The 19,336-nt window shown below is 37.2% G+C and overlaps 1 protein-coding gene across 13 annotated transcripts in view; it reads right to left on the bottom strand.

Annotated features, from left to right (window-relative positions):
• LOC124139611 (C-Jun-amino-terminal kinase-interacting protein 4-like) overlaps positions 1 to 19,336 on the bottom strand; it is a 111,102-nt gene that overhangs the window by 75,874 nt on the left and 15,892 nt on the right. For 8 of the 13 annotated variants that reach the window (XM_046506814.2, XM_046506816.2, XM_046506817.2 and 5 more), the window contains 7 exons: positions 16,813 to 16,857; positions 14,331 to 14,348; positions 13,991 to 14,048; positions 13,315 to 13,371; positions 12,552 to 12,696; positions 10,381 to 10,574; positions 6,737 to 6,829 (listed from right to left, as the gene is read on the bottom strand). In XM_046506814.2, the coding sequence (XP_046362770.2) occupies positions 6,737 to 6,829; positions 10,381 to 10,574; positions 12,552 to 12,696; positions 13,315 to 13,371; positions 13,991 to 14,048; positions 14,331 to 14,348; positions 16,813 to 16,857 (610 nt within the window). The remainder of the gene's footprint in view (positions 1 to 6,736; positions 6,830 to 10,380; positions 10,575 to 12,551; positions 12,697 to 13,314; positions 13,372 to 13,990; positions 14,049 to 14,330; positions 14,349 to 16,812; positions 16,858 to 19,336) is intronic. The other 5 variants (XM_046506823.2, XM_046506827.2, XM_046506819.2 and 2 more) reach the window with 3 other exon arrangements.

The raw sequence follows: 19,336 nt of genomic DNA, 5'->3' as shown, positions 1-19,336 counted from the left end.
GAACATTCCAGGGACAACTCATCTTATCCATAACAAGTACTGTAGAATATTCTCACAATTTTTGCGAACACCTGGTGTTATCATTGTTGTCACAAAGGTCTGTGAGTGTAGGTATTGGACGGTTCCACTTTTTCACATGATTTAGATAATCATCCTCAATCATCCAATGTAACAAACCTCCATTTTATCATGAAAGGACCCTGGACCACTTCACTACAATAGCCGTGATTGGGGAAGGATGTTTCCCGATTCATCTTCAAATTTTACATTTGTCATTAACTTGCCATGAATTTTCTCCACATCAGTAATTTGATAGCATCATGTGAATCTAATCAGACACAAAATGAAGCAGTTGTAGTGAATGTATGCAGGGTATTTACCATAACAGAATGGAGATGTAATACACTGAATGATTAATGATGAATATCAGTAGGTGTATTTGAATATCCCTACCAGCTTATTGAGGATATACAATGTTGAAACATATACATGCTGACTGACTCCTCCACTTGTTGCTTTCAAGAAAGCCAGTCGTGTGTTCACATTTTGGACTCAATGTTTCACAAATTAAACATTAGAATATAGGAGAGTTCCAATTACCAAATTGAGTGAGTGAGTGAGTGAGTGAGTTGGGTTTAACGTCGCTTTTAACAGTATTCCAGTTATATCAAGGTGTGTCAGCTTAATGTGGGAGGAAAGCCCAAAGTTATGCAGGTCTCAAACGTTTACCACTTTGGTGAAACCCAGGAGCATGGGTATGGTGCTGACAAACCTAGAAACATAATCAGGGCGAACCGGGATTCCAACCCATAATCATAGGTTTCTGGCATGCCCAAGGGACGCAACTCTGCACAGTGAATCGCGGGGCCTTAGACGACTCAGCCACCCGTGCCCCCTTCAATTACCAAAAGCATCCATCTGCTCAAATGTTTGTCTTTTCTTCACGTATCTTTGTGTGAATACATTCTGTCTCATGGGACATTTCGGTATTTGTCCACTTCATGTCAGTTTGTTTTAGTAATAATATGAATAAGATCTTATCTACCAACCTTACAATGCAGCTTTGTGAGTGAGTATGGTTTTACGCCGCTTTTAGCAATATTTCAGGAATATCATGGCGGGGGACACCAGAAATTGCCATCACACATTGTACCCAGTTGGGGAATCGAACTTGGGTCTAAGGAGTGACGAGTGAATGCTTTAACCACTAGGCTACCCCACACCACCTCATGAAGTTTTCAGAAACATGCATGTTTGCAGCCTATATTTTGTAGCCTCCATCACAGATGGGGCAACTGTACTTGGTCTACAATCTGTTATGGCAGTGCTTCCTTTTAGTTTCTTTTCAAAATCATATCCATTTGCAAACAATCAGACACATGTCAACTCTAAATTGGGGGGGTCTTATCTGGACGAGTCTTCTTTATGCTAGACCACGTGCACATCGTATTTAACGGTGGAGAAACCATGTTTCTAGTGTAGTAAGACAGTCGGTGACTCTGTCAACGTGGATGCAACACTTCACCCTTACATGTGTATTTCTGGATAAAATTACTGGACCTTGCGTTCAATGCAAATACTGAGACAGTAGATCCATAGATTATAGCACTTTTAGAATATTTGCGTGCAAAGTAGTCAATTACAAACTTTTCGTTCATTTCTTAATCCATGTGTAAAAAATATTTCACAGGCCTGAACTTTAAAAGCACAACATATTTTCAGTTCACAGATACCTTTGCACACGACTTTGTCTAAATGTGTAAGGTAATGCCTTGACATCAATGTCCGACATGTACACAGCTTGATTTTGTGTGTCTAGAATAGGACAAATAACATCTGCAGGGTTGTCCATGAATCTCTATAATGTTGGTGACAATTCAATTCCCAAAATTGGTCAGACATGATAATTAGCTCCGGATCTACTTAAAAAATACATATCCACTATTTACTGCTTTTAAATGAACCTCAGTTCTATCCATTTTACATTTCAAGATTCAGATTTTCTATTCCTGGTAATCAAATGCATGTTGTCCCAAGCTCCATGTTTTATCTAGGTGGGAAACTCATCTGAAGCCATCTAACCCTGGTGAAAGGCATTCTTTAGGCCAGTGCAAATTTCTATATCAGACACTTTGCCAATCTAAATTGCAGATTTGTCACTGCTGACTATGCAATGTGACAAATGTACGCACTGAATTTCCTAACAATTCATAGGTGGAGGAATCATCTGGATCCATTATTAGTAGTTGGGTGAAATGTTTGGTAGATATAATGACATGAAACCACCTTTATTAGTGTTTTGCAAATGGCAGCCTTCTGCAGTCAAAGGGAGACAATTTCAAGGGAGATAACTGATTCATTTAGACATAACAAATGTTATATTTGGGCTAACACGTAAATTACAGATTCTTGAACTTTTTTGGTTGAGTCCAGTCTGGATTTTGAACCTACACTGCAAGAGTGAGGTATTGTGTGTTTATGATACATTTTGTATTCAATATTTGCTATTTGAGGACAGTTGGTGATGTCAGTAGGTTACCTCCCTTGTTACCAAGCATGTCTCCTGATAAATTATCTCATTCAGTCTTTTCGGCATGACATGTCACATTAACTATCACAGCTATTCTACATGCAGACCATATCACTGCCCATGATGACATGGAAAAGAAAAAACAATTACATTTAATGTGAAATATCAAACGAAATGAGCTATCTACAACAAAAATTAAAAGATACACAAATTAACATTCACAATAACACATTACACTCGAAAGGAAAAATAAAAGCAAAACAGTTCATTGTTTCGAGATTGATAAACTGAGTCTTTCAAAGACTTGGTCGACTTTTTTAGTTTGTGTGGATATTTTAAATCAGATATGGTCTGCGTGCAGTGGCAGCAAATCAAGTGGAGTGACAAAAGCTTCTGCACCGAGAACTGAATTTGCGAGAGACAGTGCAACAACAGGGTGAACTGAAAGTGTTGATCATGCATACAATTAGGTACAATGTTTTGCCAATTTGATCCACACTGATAACAGAGCCGTGATTTTTAAATAGGAAGTTTATTCCTGTAAAATACAATTATGAGTAGATTCAAATAGAAATAAGATTCATTTATATATGCAAATTTACATAAAACAATAAATAACACAAATTTCAACAATTCTGACAAATAATACAATAACAATGAAAAACACAAGATAACCAAACGGGATCAACGTGGATCAAAATGGCAGAAATGAGATGGTGTGGAAAGCACGTAAGGGTACATCTACAACAGACCACACTTAGCATGCAACGGAGGAAGCAATAGCAAGAAGATATGGATTAGACAAGGCTGTCAGGAGTCAAGCTGAAAACCTGAGAATAAATAAATGCATGGTAATATCATTGATGGTGAATCATAGTTAATATCCTTTAGGCCACACTAGAAATTAATCACTTGTTCCTTATTGAGTTTTACCGGTGGAAATGATATTCTTATATGATGATTTTTGTTGCTGAAAAGTTTTACAAAAGTTCCAGGTAGATTGTGACATCTTTTCCGAAGATTGGGAAAAACTTTGTCGAAAAAAGAGTTACACTGAGTTAAACTTCCTGCCTTCTTGTGAATCTAGATCATGAGGTTTTTTTTGACATAATGTACTTTTGTGATCCATATTACACCTTATGAGAAAATCTACTCTCAAGAAAAATCTTTTAGAAAACGAGATGTGGCAATTCCTACAACAGTGTACAAGTAAGTACAATTTGACATGGCCCTATTGATAGTTTCTGCCGAATAAAAATTCTGATAAGGGGAGAAAGATTTGCCTCTTTGATTACACGTTGATCCCATATGGTTGCACAAGGAATGTACACATTTCCCATGATTCCTTGCTAACTAACGAACAAGGCTAAATATCTGAGGAGACAGAGTGACGGGCTAATGTTGATTCACTGCAAGAGAACAAGGATGAATGTTGTAACAGGTCAAGGATAGTACCTAGAGCAGATGTATTGGGTGGAGCAGGCTAATGAGTTCATGAATAATGAAATGATGATCAATTAATATCAGGAAATGCCTATTATGCAAAAGAACACGGAACAGTACTAACATGATGAATGGACAGAAAGAAGATCTGGGTGATAAAAACAAGTTCAACTTGTTCAAACATATTTGGTATAACATTTCCCAACCTACAACTTACTGCATAACAAGAGATCATAGAAGAGACATAAATGCTATATTTGGCACTAATGACAGTTGTCTTCACGACAAACATTCTGTGCCCAGCTAACACTGCAAGGAATCATGAGAGAAAAACTCTTGCTAGGAGCATCACACGAACAGATTCTCTGATCATTAACTCTGACACCAGCATACAGCGATATACAGTGAATGTTTGATTAGAACCATGTACCAGCAAGGATATGACAGTAAGGCAAAATATTCATCCAAATTTTTGGGCTGATATCTTGTGTCATAGCATTGTCTTCAGATAGGGGTAACTGTACAGTTTATTTAACTGACACAACTGAAGTTGGAGTCTAGATGGAAGGGGATCATTTATGAAAATTGTTTCTTGAAAGATCATAATAATTTCAGATGACACCTCCAGTCTTCTTTTACTAGTGATCGAAATTAAGGGGGATCTATGATGAGTCTTGAATTCAGAGTTGTGACTTTTATGCTTAATTTGTGGACACTGTTCACTATATCTCCTACTTTTTCTCCCGGGGAAGAAAATTGTGCATTAAATACATTTCTAGTAATTGGGTCAATTTTTTTTTAGTAGTGAGTGAGTGAGTATGGTTTTATGCCGCTTTTAGCAATATTCCAGCAATATCATGGCAGGGCACACCAGAAATAGGCTTCACACATTGTACCCATGTCGGGAATCGAACCCGGGTCTTCGGCGTGACGAGCGAACGCTTTAACCACTAGGCTACCCGACCGCCCCTTTTTTGAGTAAGTTCAATGAGTAAGTAACACAATCACTCCGATCTCTTTGATTTGATGCATGTAAAGATTCAACCACTGCCTTTTAAGGAAATGCAGACTGCGACTTTGAAGTGAGGTTTTGTCAAATATTCTGTGTCATGGGCTCCTTGCCAAGATAAGTAATTTAATTTAATATATATTAATATTGGTAACTGATGTCTGCTGGTCGGTACCAAAAGTACCTTTTCTGAATCATTACCAAAAGTACCTTTTCTGAGTCATAACAAAGTAACGTTATTTATAAAGATCCCAATGTTGCCATTCATATTTCATTTTGCTTATACAATAAGCACCTCTCAAAAAGTGGCAATCAATGCATTCCATTTGAAATTAATGTCAAATGCTGAATTTATGCTGATTGAGAGATTTTCAGCTGTGCTGCCTATTTTTTAATATCAGTGACGTTCTGGTATTGAGCACCACAACAGACAACAGTTGGAGTTTTACATAATATACTAGTCGACATCATCAAACTTAGCCACAGAATGCCCTGTGATACTGGATTGTATTTTGGACGAATATATCCCATACCATTTGAGCAGAGATTATCACAATAACTAGCCTAGGATAATGTGTTGCAACAGCACCAATATGTCAATATGTAAATATCTCCCATTCATCCCTCACATTACACACACATACATGGCATCTCTGGTATTTCAAAACTTAAAATTACAGCTTTAAAACAAAATGTTAAGATCGGTTTTCATTAAACTCAAGTGATAGTAAAGTCTCCTAAAAAGAATAAACAATGTATGTTAAAGCTACATGTAATGTCTAAAAATACCTTTTTGCAAATATGTTTGGATTTCAGATTATCTGTAAGCATTTTCAGTACCTTAGCGTACTGAACTGACTAGCACTCTATATTATTTGGTCTGTGAGAGATCCTTTGGTAAGTCAAATACAGATTTGCACCATTTTCTTTCAGAACATTCCGAGCACTTACTTTAAAAGATACATTCACACTAGAGCCATTTATATCACATGTAAGTTAGACACCAACCCGAGTTTCAGATTAGTATTGTGTCAGAGTCAACGTACACAGGAGCAGATACACAGCACAACTCCAGATATGGGCAACTGTCAATGAACACAAAGTGATACCCCTTATTTGGTCACCTTTCCCAGTTCACGTTTCCATCATTTTGAAGAAAGGTTTTGTAAATGTCTCTCATCAATGTTATTTCTTCTAAAACATGCAATGTGGACAAGATTTTCCATGATGATCGATACCTTTTGGTTCTGTCTGGTAAAATAATCCCAATTTTATAACATTAGGATGAAGATTGTCCGGATTATAAAGGAAGGGCAACCTTCCACCTTATCTATGCCACCATGGTTGATGTTGAGTTTGAATAATATGTCTCAAAATCTTCTGATAAAAATTTGGCGACCTGGTCAACTTTGAAAAGAACCAACTGATGAGAAACATTTTTGTCTAAGACCTAATCTGATTTTTGAAGAGGTTTTATCTAAGGCCTAATCATATTTGCAGGTCTGGTGTTGCCATGTGTGTCTGCTCTTGACAAGAGGTATTGATTAACAGGAACTAAGTTGAGCCTGTGCTATAAGTGATGAACACTGTTGGAACTGTCGGATGGCTTGTGCGGCCGAGGGTTTGGCTGTGGGAGGGTGGGGCAGGGCGGCACCAGACGGGGCTGTGCCAACAAGGGTGTTATTGGTTTGGGCCGAGGAGTTGTTAAATGGGGATGTAACGGACGAGGCTCAACTAGTCTTGGTTGGACTAACCGCGGTGAGTCTTCTTTCGTCTTGACATTGTTTCTCTTTTTTTCGGGGGATGATGGCGTGGATGGTTCGGATGAGGAGACAATGCTGCTGAAACTAAACATGCACACACAGTCAATGTCTGTCTGTCACTACTCGTAGGGATCTCATGCCAGGGGCTTCTTCCTACCAGAGGGACACGGGATGCAAAACTGCACCACACCAAAACCATCCATCCGATGATCACATACCAACAGTGCTTGAAGGATGAAAGTCAAGGGGTCCTCATCATAAAAATACACCATCAGTGAGTCCCTAGATCAAAATACTACAGACAAAACGGACCCCAGGACCTTTTTTCAAACACTGTACCAAAAAAAAGCACATTTCATGCAACAAAGCTAATAAATCTAAAAATTAATTACAACCATCTAAATATCAGGCTATTATCCGGATGACAATTACCATCAAACAGCAATGTATTTATTTTTTAGCAAAGGATAAAAATTTGTAGAAATGTGAATGTTAGAATTAGGCAGGTGAGTAGACTTATCTGTTACAGCATGTGTTATGATTACAATAATGTCAATATTTCAGCCACACGTCTGTGGAAGCAGGCATAAAGCAGCATGTCAATATGACCAAAGCAATGGCTGGCAAGGTACAAAATGGGCAAGCAGATGGATGACACAGTACACAAGTATACGATCACCATGTCTGTAAGGTTGATATTAATATCATTATTCATTGGACTTGTCATGTTTAATGGAAATCAGTAATCAATCATAAGTAAGGCTTATGGCACTGTCTTAACCTGCTCATTCTTCACAAAAGGAAAGATATACATAAGATAAACATGAACACTCTTAATCACTATTTTAGTGTGAATTCTCATGCCTTTGCAGGGATGCAAGTTAACCTGAAACACTAGCTTGAATAGTAAAAGCGCATGATACCCAATAATAAGCCTGAAATTCAACTTGCCTTTAGGATACCTTTAACATCAGACTAACTGACCAAGGCTAGTATCAATTTGCATCCCTGCTTTGACAGAAATCATTCACAGACTTGAAGCTGTCGTCAATACACTTAGCTTGTCCCTATCCCAAAGATGATGACTGTACTTCTAGCCAGACACTGTGATATAGACTGCTGGACACAAGACAAGACTGCACACGACATGTCAAATTCCAGAAAAACCACCACCAAATAACCAAACACCATGCTGCTCCCTTCAGCTGGACAAATCTAGATGGAAAACGCCAAAAATTCCCACGATCAACATACTTTTTTCAATCCTTCACACGATTCAGTAAAGTGCAAAAATATATATCAAATCTGAATGAACTGTTTCAGGGATTTTCAATACATGCATATATACATATGTGATAATTTTATTGTATGATTTCTGATTTGTGACTTTAAATCATTCAAATACTGTCAAGTTCCTTCCTACCATTCTGTGATAAAATGTTGTATAAAGGCATATTGACATTAACATTGAAGAATTCTTTTGTATACATAGAAGAATTCTTTTGTATAATAAAACAATATGACATACCAGTATGTTTCCACCTGAGTATGGGCCTATGTAATATATAGAGCCGTATTTGCACTCTTCTACATGAAATATAAAATTCGGAAGCAAGAATTAACACATAAAGCTATTACGATTTTGATCATGTCAGTATGGATTTTGAACCAATGGATCCAATAAAGCAACCTACTCAAACCCTCAGCCCATAACACAATCCACATGTTGTCTGTGCCCAAAATGTTGTCTATGAGACTACAAGCCCCAGCTGAATTTTGGACATTTTTGTCAGTAGCTCTAAAGGGTCCTGATGGGGTTCATCATTAGTTTTATGGGCTTCAGCACGTTTAGTGAATTCTAATTTTTCTTCGTCAGTCAAAGCAACATGAATGGGTAAAGGAATCGTATTCAGTCAGTAATTGGTGGCACACGTCAACTGTTATTCTAATTCTGCTTGTTTTTTTAATGGCAATTGTGTCTCACCAAATGGAAGGGACCAATTATTGAACATTACATGTAGGTTAGGGACGATACACAATCTGTGCAATCCGATAAGTATCACGATACATTTCTCACAATCTGATATGTAACATAATACTTGCACATTCTCTTATCTGTGGCCCGTAAGCTATCTTTTTCATAGAAAGAATCGACCAATTACCTGGCACACTGATGATTTAAAGTTGCCAGTGTCAAATATGGCGCAATGGATAAAATATTTATGTTTTCATGACTAATTTTCACACTAGTTAGTGATTTTAAGGTAAGAATCGATATTTATTACTTAGTGTGCGACTGATTCATACTTGTATTGAGAAGCAAAAATCCAGATCCACCGATGCATCGGTCTATCGTCCCACTACTAGTTACGAAGCTATTATCAACAATGCAGTGTAAAATGGACCAAGAACCAGTCTTCTGTCTTTTCTTCCATCAGAAGTAAATTATTATTTATACTAATAAGTAATTTGTCATCGTTTTAAGATATATGTTACAATAAAATCAGACACAATAAAATCCTTAAGTCATTTTACGAAAATCAATAATACCCATCAGGACCCTGAAACTACCAATGTTAGGTGAGTATATTATGTTGAAAGAACTTTTACAAGACTCGTGTCTTCAGGCACAGACTGACCATGTAACTGATAGCATGATTACATGGAGGTTATAATGTTAATCATTACTGAATACACACTAAGTCTTACCTAGGGTTATGTGATTTTATGTTTCAGTTTTGCATGTATGGAAGAGAAACACTTTTCTACAAAGCTAGTTAAAGGTAGGGAATATATATACACAGAAATGCAATAAACCTGGCTACTTGGCAAGCAACTACTGGATGACGACTGTTAGAAAAGACAAGGCCTAAACAGCATGACGAGGCCCAGAACAGCACGACAAGGCCGGAGACATACCAAACAGCCCCAACTAAACTCCATATTATGGTGTTTGAAAAGTAATCTCTGTTTGGTCATGTGAGCTGCGGCCGCCCTAGCACGGCATTCATCGACATAGCACCCGTGTCCAACACTACTCCGCTGACATGCAACCTTCAGCCGTCATAGAACTTGGAAAAGCTTGGAAAGAAGAAGGAAGAATGCCTACACTGGTGATTGAAGTCATGGTTGAAAGATACTTGAAAATATAATCACACCATTTTAGCCTTAAGTTTTTAAACTCAATGTTAACTCATCCAGGTTGCCAAAATAAGCACACTGAAAAGACTGCTCAAAGCAAGAATAGAATGAGGCTATGGCGCTAGTAAAGCTACTACTTTTCAGGAAGCATGTATTTCCTGAAATGTCTATGTACCTTGATTATCCTAATGTCTTGAGATTGTACTTTGGCAAGATTACATCAAACCATATCACAATTTCTAAGTCCCTGAATGAGTTTCAAGAGCAGCATAAGAATCACGATCACGACATATTTCTGTAACCGATGACAATAAGTCCTACATGATGTGTGAAAAGGGAACTGGATTCAAAAGCTTCTCAGGATTCATTCATAAGAAAGTTTGATCATATTTGAGCTGTTGCCGACTGTCTTGTTATGTTTTTAGCTTATCCATAATATCCAACCACTGAAAGAGACAGAAAGGATTATGTAACGGTATAACAGTAATACTCACAAGTTCCATATAGAGGACTTTTTCTTTGGCTGAAGACCTGATTCTGGATGTTCTCGTGAAGCTCGGATCATCTCCGTCCATCTGACAGCCTCCTGGAGCTCCATTAGCCTCTCCTTGTACTGATTCCGTTCCATCAACACCCGCGCCATCTCAACACGTGTGAACCGCTTCCGTTGGGCCATTGGAACATCGTCCTAAGGTTAACACACATAGTTTTTAACAATAGCGGTGTTTGCATTACAAGCTAAAACAGAAGCAGACCTATTCCCACTCTATCCTGGATGTCCCAAAACTTTCCACCACAAACATGCATCAGGAACCGATTCGGCTTAACCAAATCAGGTGAGGTGAAATTGGGTTTAACGTTGTTGAAAGGCATTTAGAAGTGATTCGCATAAGGATGAGAATATATGGATGTCAACTTCTTTATTATGAGGAACACAACATTTCGGAGTATATGCTTACTCCTCCATCACTTCATCACCATATATTCTCTTCCTTATGGGTTTAACGTCGCATCGAAGATTATTGCAACGTGTGTGCGTGTGTGCTTGTATTAGTCCGGACTGATGCCGAATCATAGTGCTAGCTTACTGAGATACCATGCTGCAGTTTAACATGAATACCCTACTCAGACACAGTATACTGACTCTGAGCCGACCAGTCCTTGTTTTAGCCCCTTAATGCCGAGCACCAGACAGGGTAACAACAAGTACCATCTTTTAACGCCTTTTTGGTATGACACGGCTGGGGATCAAACCCCGGACCTTCCGCTCGGACCACGGAGCCGGTCTCAGGTGAAAGGTAACCTCACCATTCTGTCTGTATTCATCTTTGCTCCCTAATGATGTCAACTGGAGTACAACTTTGTCCTATTTACATGGGGCTGCCTAATTATACTAATATTCTTTGACTGTACCCTTTGCCCTCCTTGACACACAGAAACAATAACACAGATGACAAAGTGTTAAAGATGAATCATACAATTTCAACAGTACAAATACCAGGGCTGGGACTATACACCAACTGTGTGATCCAATATGTATCATACCTTTCTCACGATCTGATACTTGCATGTACTCTTATCTGTGGTGCGTAAGCAGTCTTTTTCATAGACAGGAAGGCCAAATACCTGGCACATTGACGATTTAGAGTTGGGCGGGTCAAGTATGGCGCAATGGATGAAAATATTTAGATTCTTACTACTACCAGTACTTTCAACTACTACTTTTAACTACTCATTAGTGTTTGGTGAAACAGCAGCATTAGAAACTGGCACTGGTCCTGTAGTGCCCAATAGTTAAGGTATCCTAACGACCAGTAGAAATTAGCCATTTTGAAGGGTTTGCTATATGTTATCATTAACTAGTGGACGAAACATGTTAGTTTCTACCACTGTAACAGTTATTAAAGCAAACTCTACATCAGTGTTGGATGCTCACAAGGCCTAACACATCATCAATACATGTACGTGTACACTCCATCATCCTGAATACATGGCTGATGTGAAGTGCAGTATTTAAGTCAGCTAATGAAGGAAAACTTATGACAGGCAGGCGAGTCCTACTCTGTGCATCAAACTTTTGTAAACCCAACTACTGAAGCAATGTGCGCAACAGATGACTAAAACCCGATGTTGCACATGGTGTCAAGCTGTGTGTGTGATGTAATCTGAGTGCTCACTGGCCAGAGCAGTCACTAGAATCCAGCAGACATGAAGTAGGTCATGATTAGTAATAGCACCACACTGCTATGTATTCACTGGTGATGGACAGGTGAGTGAGTGAGTGAGTATGGTTTTACGCCGCTTTTAGAAATATTCCAGCAATATCACGGCGGGGGACACCAGAAATGGGTGATGGACAGGAGGAACATAGCGTACCTACACGCTTGTGAAGTACAGACAGAGAGGGACACGAAGTTAACCAGGTTTCACTGCATGTTCAGTGTTAGAAACTAACAGTTTTTGTCCACTAGTCCTTATAATGATAACATATAGCAAAACCTTTAAAATGGGCCAATTTCTACTAGTCCTTAGGATGCCTTTACTATTGGGCACTTTGGTAAAGACTACAGGACTAGTGCCAATTTCTAACGCTTATGTTATTCATAACAATCCAATGAAAGCTCTGCCTCATTCAACCCCTCAGACGTCCTCTGAAGCTCATTACCTCTTCGTCTCCTGTAGCCTGCTGCTTCTTCTGCATCTCTTCCTTCGTCTTCTTCAGTTCTTCCTCCAGCTGAGTGATGCGTAGTTGTAGCCGACCCTTCACAGTCTGCAGGGAGGTAATCTCCTCCCGGAGAATCTCCTGCTCACTACACAGAGTTACAGCTCAATCAGGAAGGGAGACAACATACAACATAGCGTCACTTACTCTGCAGCAAATTATCATGTAAACATAGGAAAACTTGAGTTAACGGTTATGATGGTAGAGACTAATTGCAGTCCCCTTCCAACATTAAGAGCCAGTAATTCCTTCTTGTACCGTGTATGCCTAAACCATTATATACTTTGGTTGTTTCTATGGGACAAATGCCTGTTTAAGATGATGATTAAATCTTTTGACAGCCTATTGTTAACGAAGTCACTTGATAGAATTTATAGGCTTTATTGAGCATGTCGTATCCCCCCAAGTTAAATTATTTCTATTTAATATGCAATGTGGACAAATAAGCACCATCTTTAAGTGTCAAATGATGACACAAACCATCTTTTCAGTCTTTTTTTCAGCTAAATGACAGTATGACAGTAAAATGACAGAAACATCCCTGAGTGATGCAGGTTGTAGATGGTTTCTACTTTGGTGAAACCACAAAGCATGGATGGTGCTGACAGAACAAGGATCATAGCAGGAGCATGACTCAAGTCCTTGACCAGCAGATCCTGCAGGAGATAAGGGGTGCAACTCCTTCATTTCCTAACATTATCAGTACCTTGAGAGCTCATCCACCTTGGCTATGAGATCATCCTTCACTATGTTCAAGGCATTTCTGAAATAGAAGTTTCCTTACTGTTAGTGTTACTGCATTTCAAGTTAAAAAATAAAACAAACAAAAGGAAGAAGTCATCTATATCCCCTGCAATGGCAAATACTTGTCATGGATAAATATATGAAACTTGTTGCCATGGAAACAAACAAACATAAAGTAACTATGAAGAGGCACTAGTTCACCACTAGACCTATGTGCCAGGTTTGCTGGAGAAATATTGTACGGTTTTCAAGATCTGTTCCGGAAACAAGCACTACCGCCATATACAGCCTAAGTCAAAGATGTTGCCATGGAAAGTCGATATACATTATATATAAAAAAATTTAAATCCTAATCTATCGAAAGGCACCAATTCACTACTAGACCTCTCAATGTACCAGTTTTGCAGAATGAATATTGTATGGTTTTCTACTCCAGAAACGAGTGCTACAGCCATTGCCAGCCAAAGGCAAAGTTGTTGCCATGGAAACTTGAAGAATTACCAGTTTAGCACTAGACCTAGCTATGTGCCAACTTTGGTGAAAAAATATAGTATGTTTTTCAAAATCTTTTTTCAGATGACATCATTATCAATGAAATAATATTTAACCAAGTCAACATTTCCAAAATGATCACTTACTTGGTAGCTAATAATTCTGTATTTTCTAGAATTAAATTTTCAAGCTCCTTGCCCATTCCTGAAAATACAAAAGTAACATTAACTAGTAGGCTTAATAATATTCAAATACAATTATTATGAGAATGAAGTGGATATTGCATTTACAAAGTAACATATGTACTCTTCTTCACACGATGATATACCAAAATATATTCCCTTATATACGCATTTATTTTTTCTTAAATATGCTCTCATTTTCATTACATCAATTCTGTAGAACATATTTTTCTGACGATTTCCATATAATTTATGGACTGTACGCAATGAAGTTGTGTGGATGATACAAGAGTACAAGGCTTACCAAAGAAATTGTCACTGACTGTAGATCCAGGCAGGTAAAAGGAAAAAGGTTTGATTAGTAGTTGACACTAGACATGCTTATATTAAAACACAAACACTACACATTCCCAAATATTAGTTATTCCACTTGAAACATCTTCATTGTCAAGACAAAACCAACTACAAATCCAAAATCAATGTAATGTGTGAAACATTTAGTTCTCAGACAATGACTTTTGAAAAAATGATGTGGGCTGGTGACCTGAGAGTATCAATTCCATGCTTCCCAAAATCACAATTTTCACATTTCAAGAATATTTTCAGCCCTTTATAAGTTAAAAAAATGCCAATGAGACCAATTCTATGTTTGGCACCCTTGATTAATAGTGCAGTCAGTTAGTGCCTAGTTTTTGTCATAACCTGTTGATGACCACGGTTATTTAACCTAATCCAACTTTCTACAAAATTTCCACTTCTTATGTATGGGTGTTCAAATTAATCAGTAGTCAGCACAAGTCTCATCATTGCTCTAAAACAACACAGTTCTCTGCTGCAATAGTTTGACTAAATCTCACTTCACTTGTGTAAAACTGGAATCTGAAGCCTTATGTTACCTCATGTTGAAATTTGGAAACGGGAATTTCTTGACATTTGTTTGTATTGCATTTGCTACCAGGAAAATAGAAGCCATATGGCTCCTAGGAACACAAGAGCTTGGCAGTCAAGGCTGTGAGTTAAATGTTGTGTTGATCATACTCTGACCCAGACAACATAAACTTTCGTTTCAGACATTTGGTCTGATACTGTAGTGTTATTTCCAGGTTGTTTTCTATCAAACCAAAAGGAAACTGTCGGTGATTCAAATGGCATTTAAAGTAATGTCTACATTTGTGACTGCTTTTTCGGCTTTTACTTGTTCAAGGTATAATATAACATCAGATGCCCTCACAGTAGTCATAGACATGGCCTGTAGTTACAGAAATAGCAATCACAGATGCTTCAAGTGGAATACACAATGCTGATGCATTACTGACGACTGACTGTGACCAACATGAGTTAACTTATACATATCCATATGAAATGTCATTACACAACCGTACCAATCTTCAAACATGTTCATTCATATCAAACATTTATCAATAAATAGATAATTTATTTGTTTGTTTTGAAGAATATTAATAATTGTGACCCAGCAGGAGACAAGGGACCTTATGGGTGAAAAATCTAATTTTGACTTTTCATAATATTTTAAAACTACAGTATCTTTGGCACACAAAAATATAATTTACAAGCTTCAATTCATATTTATTACAGAGATACATGACATCAAAGATTAGAACTCATTTTCCGACTTATGCAATCATTACAGTTTTTAGACATGTCTGATAAATTGAAAGTAGATGTGAATGCTGAAAGGTGTGGAAATGTTTTTATAACATTACGAACTAACGAGAGAAAAATAAAGATATTTTTGTACAGTCCACACACATGGCGATCTGCACTGAAGTAAGTTGACATCAAACGTCTTTATGACGTCACAGCACAATTGTATCCTAGCACCTATAAGGTTCCTTTTCTCCTGGTGGGTCATAATTACTTATGCACTTTGGAACAAATTTACACCAAATTATATTAATGTAGAATTCAAAATAAATTCAGAAAAAAATAGATAAACAAAATGCAAAAGCTGGAGTTTTAAGAGTTTTGTCGATAGAGTGTAGAGGAGACTGTTAAAGCTGTGTTCCATCCCCCTGCCAAGTCAGTGTTAGAGATGAAGCTGTGACACTTTGAAAAGCTCATCATGAATGGGGGAAAACAAGCGGCAAAAACCCTGGCCAAATGTACAAACGATTGGATTGCATCAAACTTGTTGATCGAAGTATTACATGTATTTACAAAGACGGCTATAAAAGGCGAGATTTGACAAACACTTAGGATCCTAAAAGATAGTGAATCTATCATTAACGATAATGAGAAGTCATCTGTCAGAATCTTTGCAATATTGACCGTGAAACTTTTAATAGTGTTTTGGGGGCCACAACAAACCTCCAACACTACAAGGATGGCGATGGAACAACCACTTCCAGGGTTGAAATTACATGAACTGGAATATCATGTCCCTATCAAAATGGTCTTGTCATGGAATATATATGTTCAAAATTAGAAAAATCACCTTTTTTTTTTTTTTTTTTCAAACAATTTTATTAATAGAAAGTTAATAATAGAAACTGTTACATTTCATATTTTCCCCAAGCCCTGCACATCTGCTCCTACCCAAAATACAAGATCCCCGACCCCTACACCTCCCACCCTCAAGAGCAGATAACTCAAACACTACCAATGACCCGAGAAATGTATTGTTACAGCAATGCTTCATTTAAAAAAAGGTTTCTCCTTGTTAGTCTAGCTGCATCAAACAATGTCATCCAACTGTCTCCTTGCAACCATGTTCGGTGAATTTCTTTCCCTGACTTGCAGAAATATCAAGTATACTATTCTCCTACCGACAGAGTCTTTGTCATTGTCCTTATCTCCATCGTCGTCACTATCTGTAACAACAGGTACAACAAACAACATTCACATGCTACACAACACATGCCACTAAATCAATGCAATCAACAGAATCAATGCAATTCAATCACATCTACAGGGTGAGTAAGAGGCTAGACAGGTGTCTCCGGAATCTTTTCTGCAACATTTTCAATCTCAATTCTTCTTTCTCCTATGCTGATCAATGGCTATTCTCAAACATCTATTTGAATACTGTGTTCAAAATTAAGGGGATTCCTGGGGTCACAGATGTTTGCGCCAAAATAATTAGTACTTCAGCAACAGAAACTAATAATTTTAGTCAACTAGTCTGTATAATGATAACATATAACCCATAAAAATGGCAAATTTCTACTAGTCCTTATGATACCTAAACTATTGGGCAGTTTGGCAAGGACTACAGACTAGTACCAATTTCTACCACTGTATTTGAATCAAAGGAGTTGAAAATATGGATCCATTAACATTTGAACTTTAACAATGGTTATGAGAAGGACCCCTGGACTTTTGACCTTAATTTCCACCACTGGTATTGTAAAATTTAATTCGGTTTCATCATCTTATTCGTACATGAGTGAGGGTTATATTTCAGTAATATTATAACATGGGTATTGAGGAATCAGCATCACACATAACACCCATGTTCACTTCTTTGAACCAGTATCTGGAGCTTGGTGAGCAAATGCTTTATCCACTAAGCCACCTTACACATAAGCAGCCCTTAATAATTACGTCAAAGGACTCAACTATACAAACATACTAGCAAACAAAAATAAGACTTTTTTTTACCATGTATTAAATAAATGTAAGAAAATGTATTTAATATACCATGCTTAAATCTCTCAATATTCCTTCACCATAACATATGCATTTTCATAGATGCCAAATCATAAAAAATCAATATGAAGTAGGATGTATGATGAATAATATTTACTGAACCACATGCAAACGTCAGGATAAAACTTTAGGTAACATGTCTTCATCATGCATTTATGCGTTTCTGATAACTTATAGTATTGACAACTTTTGAATTAACAGTTAAAACTAATCTTCAAGAGAGGGCTGTTACTCGTCTCACTGAACAATCATGTCAGTACCAATATGACTTAATTAGTGTTAGTTTAGCAAAATGATTGATGAAAATTATTTTGTGAACTTTGACTATGATTAAACTCAAATTAATATGAATTTAATAGGAATATGAGTAATCATGGTAATCACATCCGTAAAGTTTTCATTAAAATACCCCAGGCCAGGTCAGTCTATTATCCTTTTCTATTTTACACTCAACCTTATGAGTCACTGTTAAAACAAATACTGACGTTTTAATTAAAAACGTTTTTTCAAACCTATTCTAGTTGCAGGTTTAGAAATGTATTAGAGCCATAGGACCCTTATAAAAATGTTTCGGTGTGGCCATTGAACTAAAGAGTGCCAACTAGAAGAATAAGTTTAATCCATAAAACATATTGTCTTCTCACAAGGCCAGTCAACAAGCAGTTGTAATATTAAAAGTTTGCCCCTTTCCTATCCATTGAGATACATTGTAATACCCTTCATAATACATTTTTGAATACCCAAATTCATATCATTAATCATACTGTTTATTAAGCGTACACATGTTTATCATTTCCCATGTGCTTGTCACATTTATTTTGGGTTGTCACAAAGTATTGTTGTAAAATAAGTAAAATTACCACGTTTGAGCTTCAGGTCCCGGTAATTTATTTTAACTATGCCATTACAATTTTAACTGGGCCCATCAACACTACAATACAAGGAATGGTCAAACCTTATGTCAGTATTTAAGTGTCTACAGTCAGAGCTAAATATCAACACATATTTTAACTAAATTCAAATGATAAAAAAATCCAAAAGAAAATCTTGCCACATCTGTGATAGTGAAATAATATTAATCCTCGATATTTTCCTGTCTTTCTCTCTTAACACTTGATTATATCTAATGTTAAATGGTAATAAATGACAGGGGTAGAAATAAACAAAAGACTACTAGCTCAGTGATGTATAGAAATTATCATAAATCAACTAATCAGGAAGGACTAATGATATTTCCTTGTGGACCACCACTTATAGCATTATACAAAGGGCAACTCTGTAGATCAACTTTAAAATGTAAATATGTACCCATAATGTACCCATACATATATATTTTTAAGGATTTGAAAATCTGCTTGCTCTCAGTACACCTTTACAAATACTGCTTCAAAGCTAGCAGGCTAGTGCTAATTTCTGTCCCTGTGAATATTGATGTTACAATCTTGGATTCGAGTCAAACATATGAACGGCTACATAGTTTAAATGTGATGACTTGAATACATCCCGGGAGACACTTGTCACAAGATAAAACATGAAAGAATGAATAACGAGCAACATAAGAAATGATGAAGCCATGAGAGAGTTCGAGCGGTTAGAAAGGACATGACACAGCATACCAACACAAGTTCAGACATCATCTGA

This window comes from Haliotis rufescens, unplaced genomic scaffold (assembly GCF_023055435.1).
Source record: "Haliotis rufescens isolate VD_foot unplaced genomic scaffold, xgHalRufe1.0.p SCAF_7, whole genome shotgun sequence".
NCBI classification, from domain to species: domain Eukaryota; kingdom Metazoa; phylum Mollusca; class Gastropoda; order Lepetellida; family Haliotidae; genus Haliotis; species Haliotis rufescens.
This window is presented reverse-complemented; position numbering and strand designations above follow the sequence as displayed.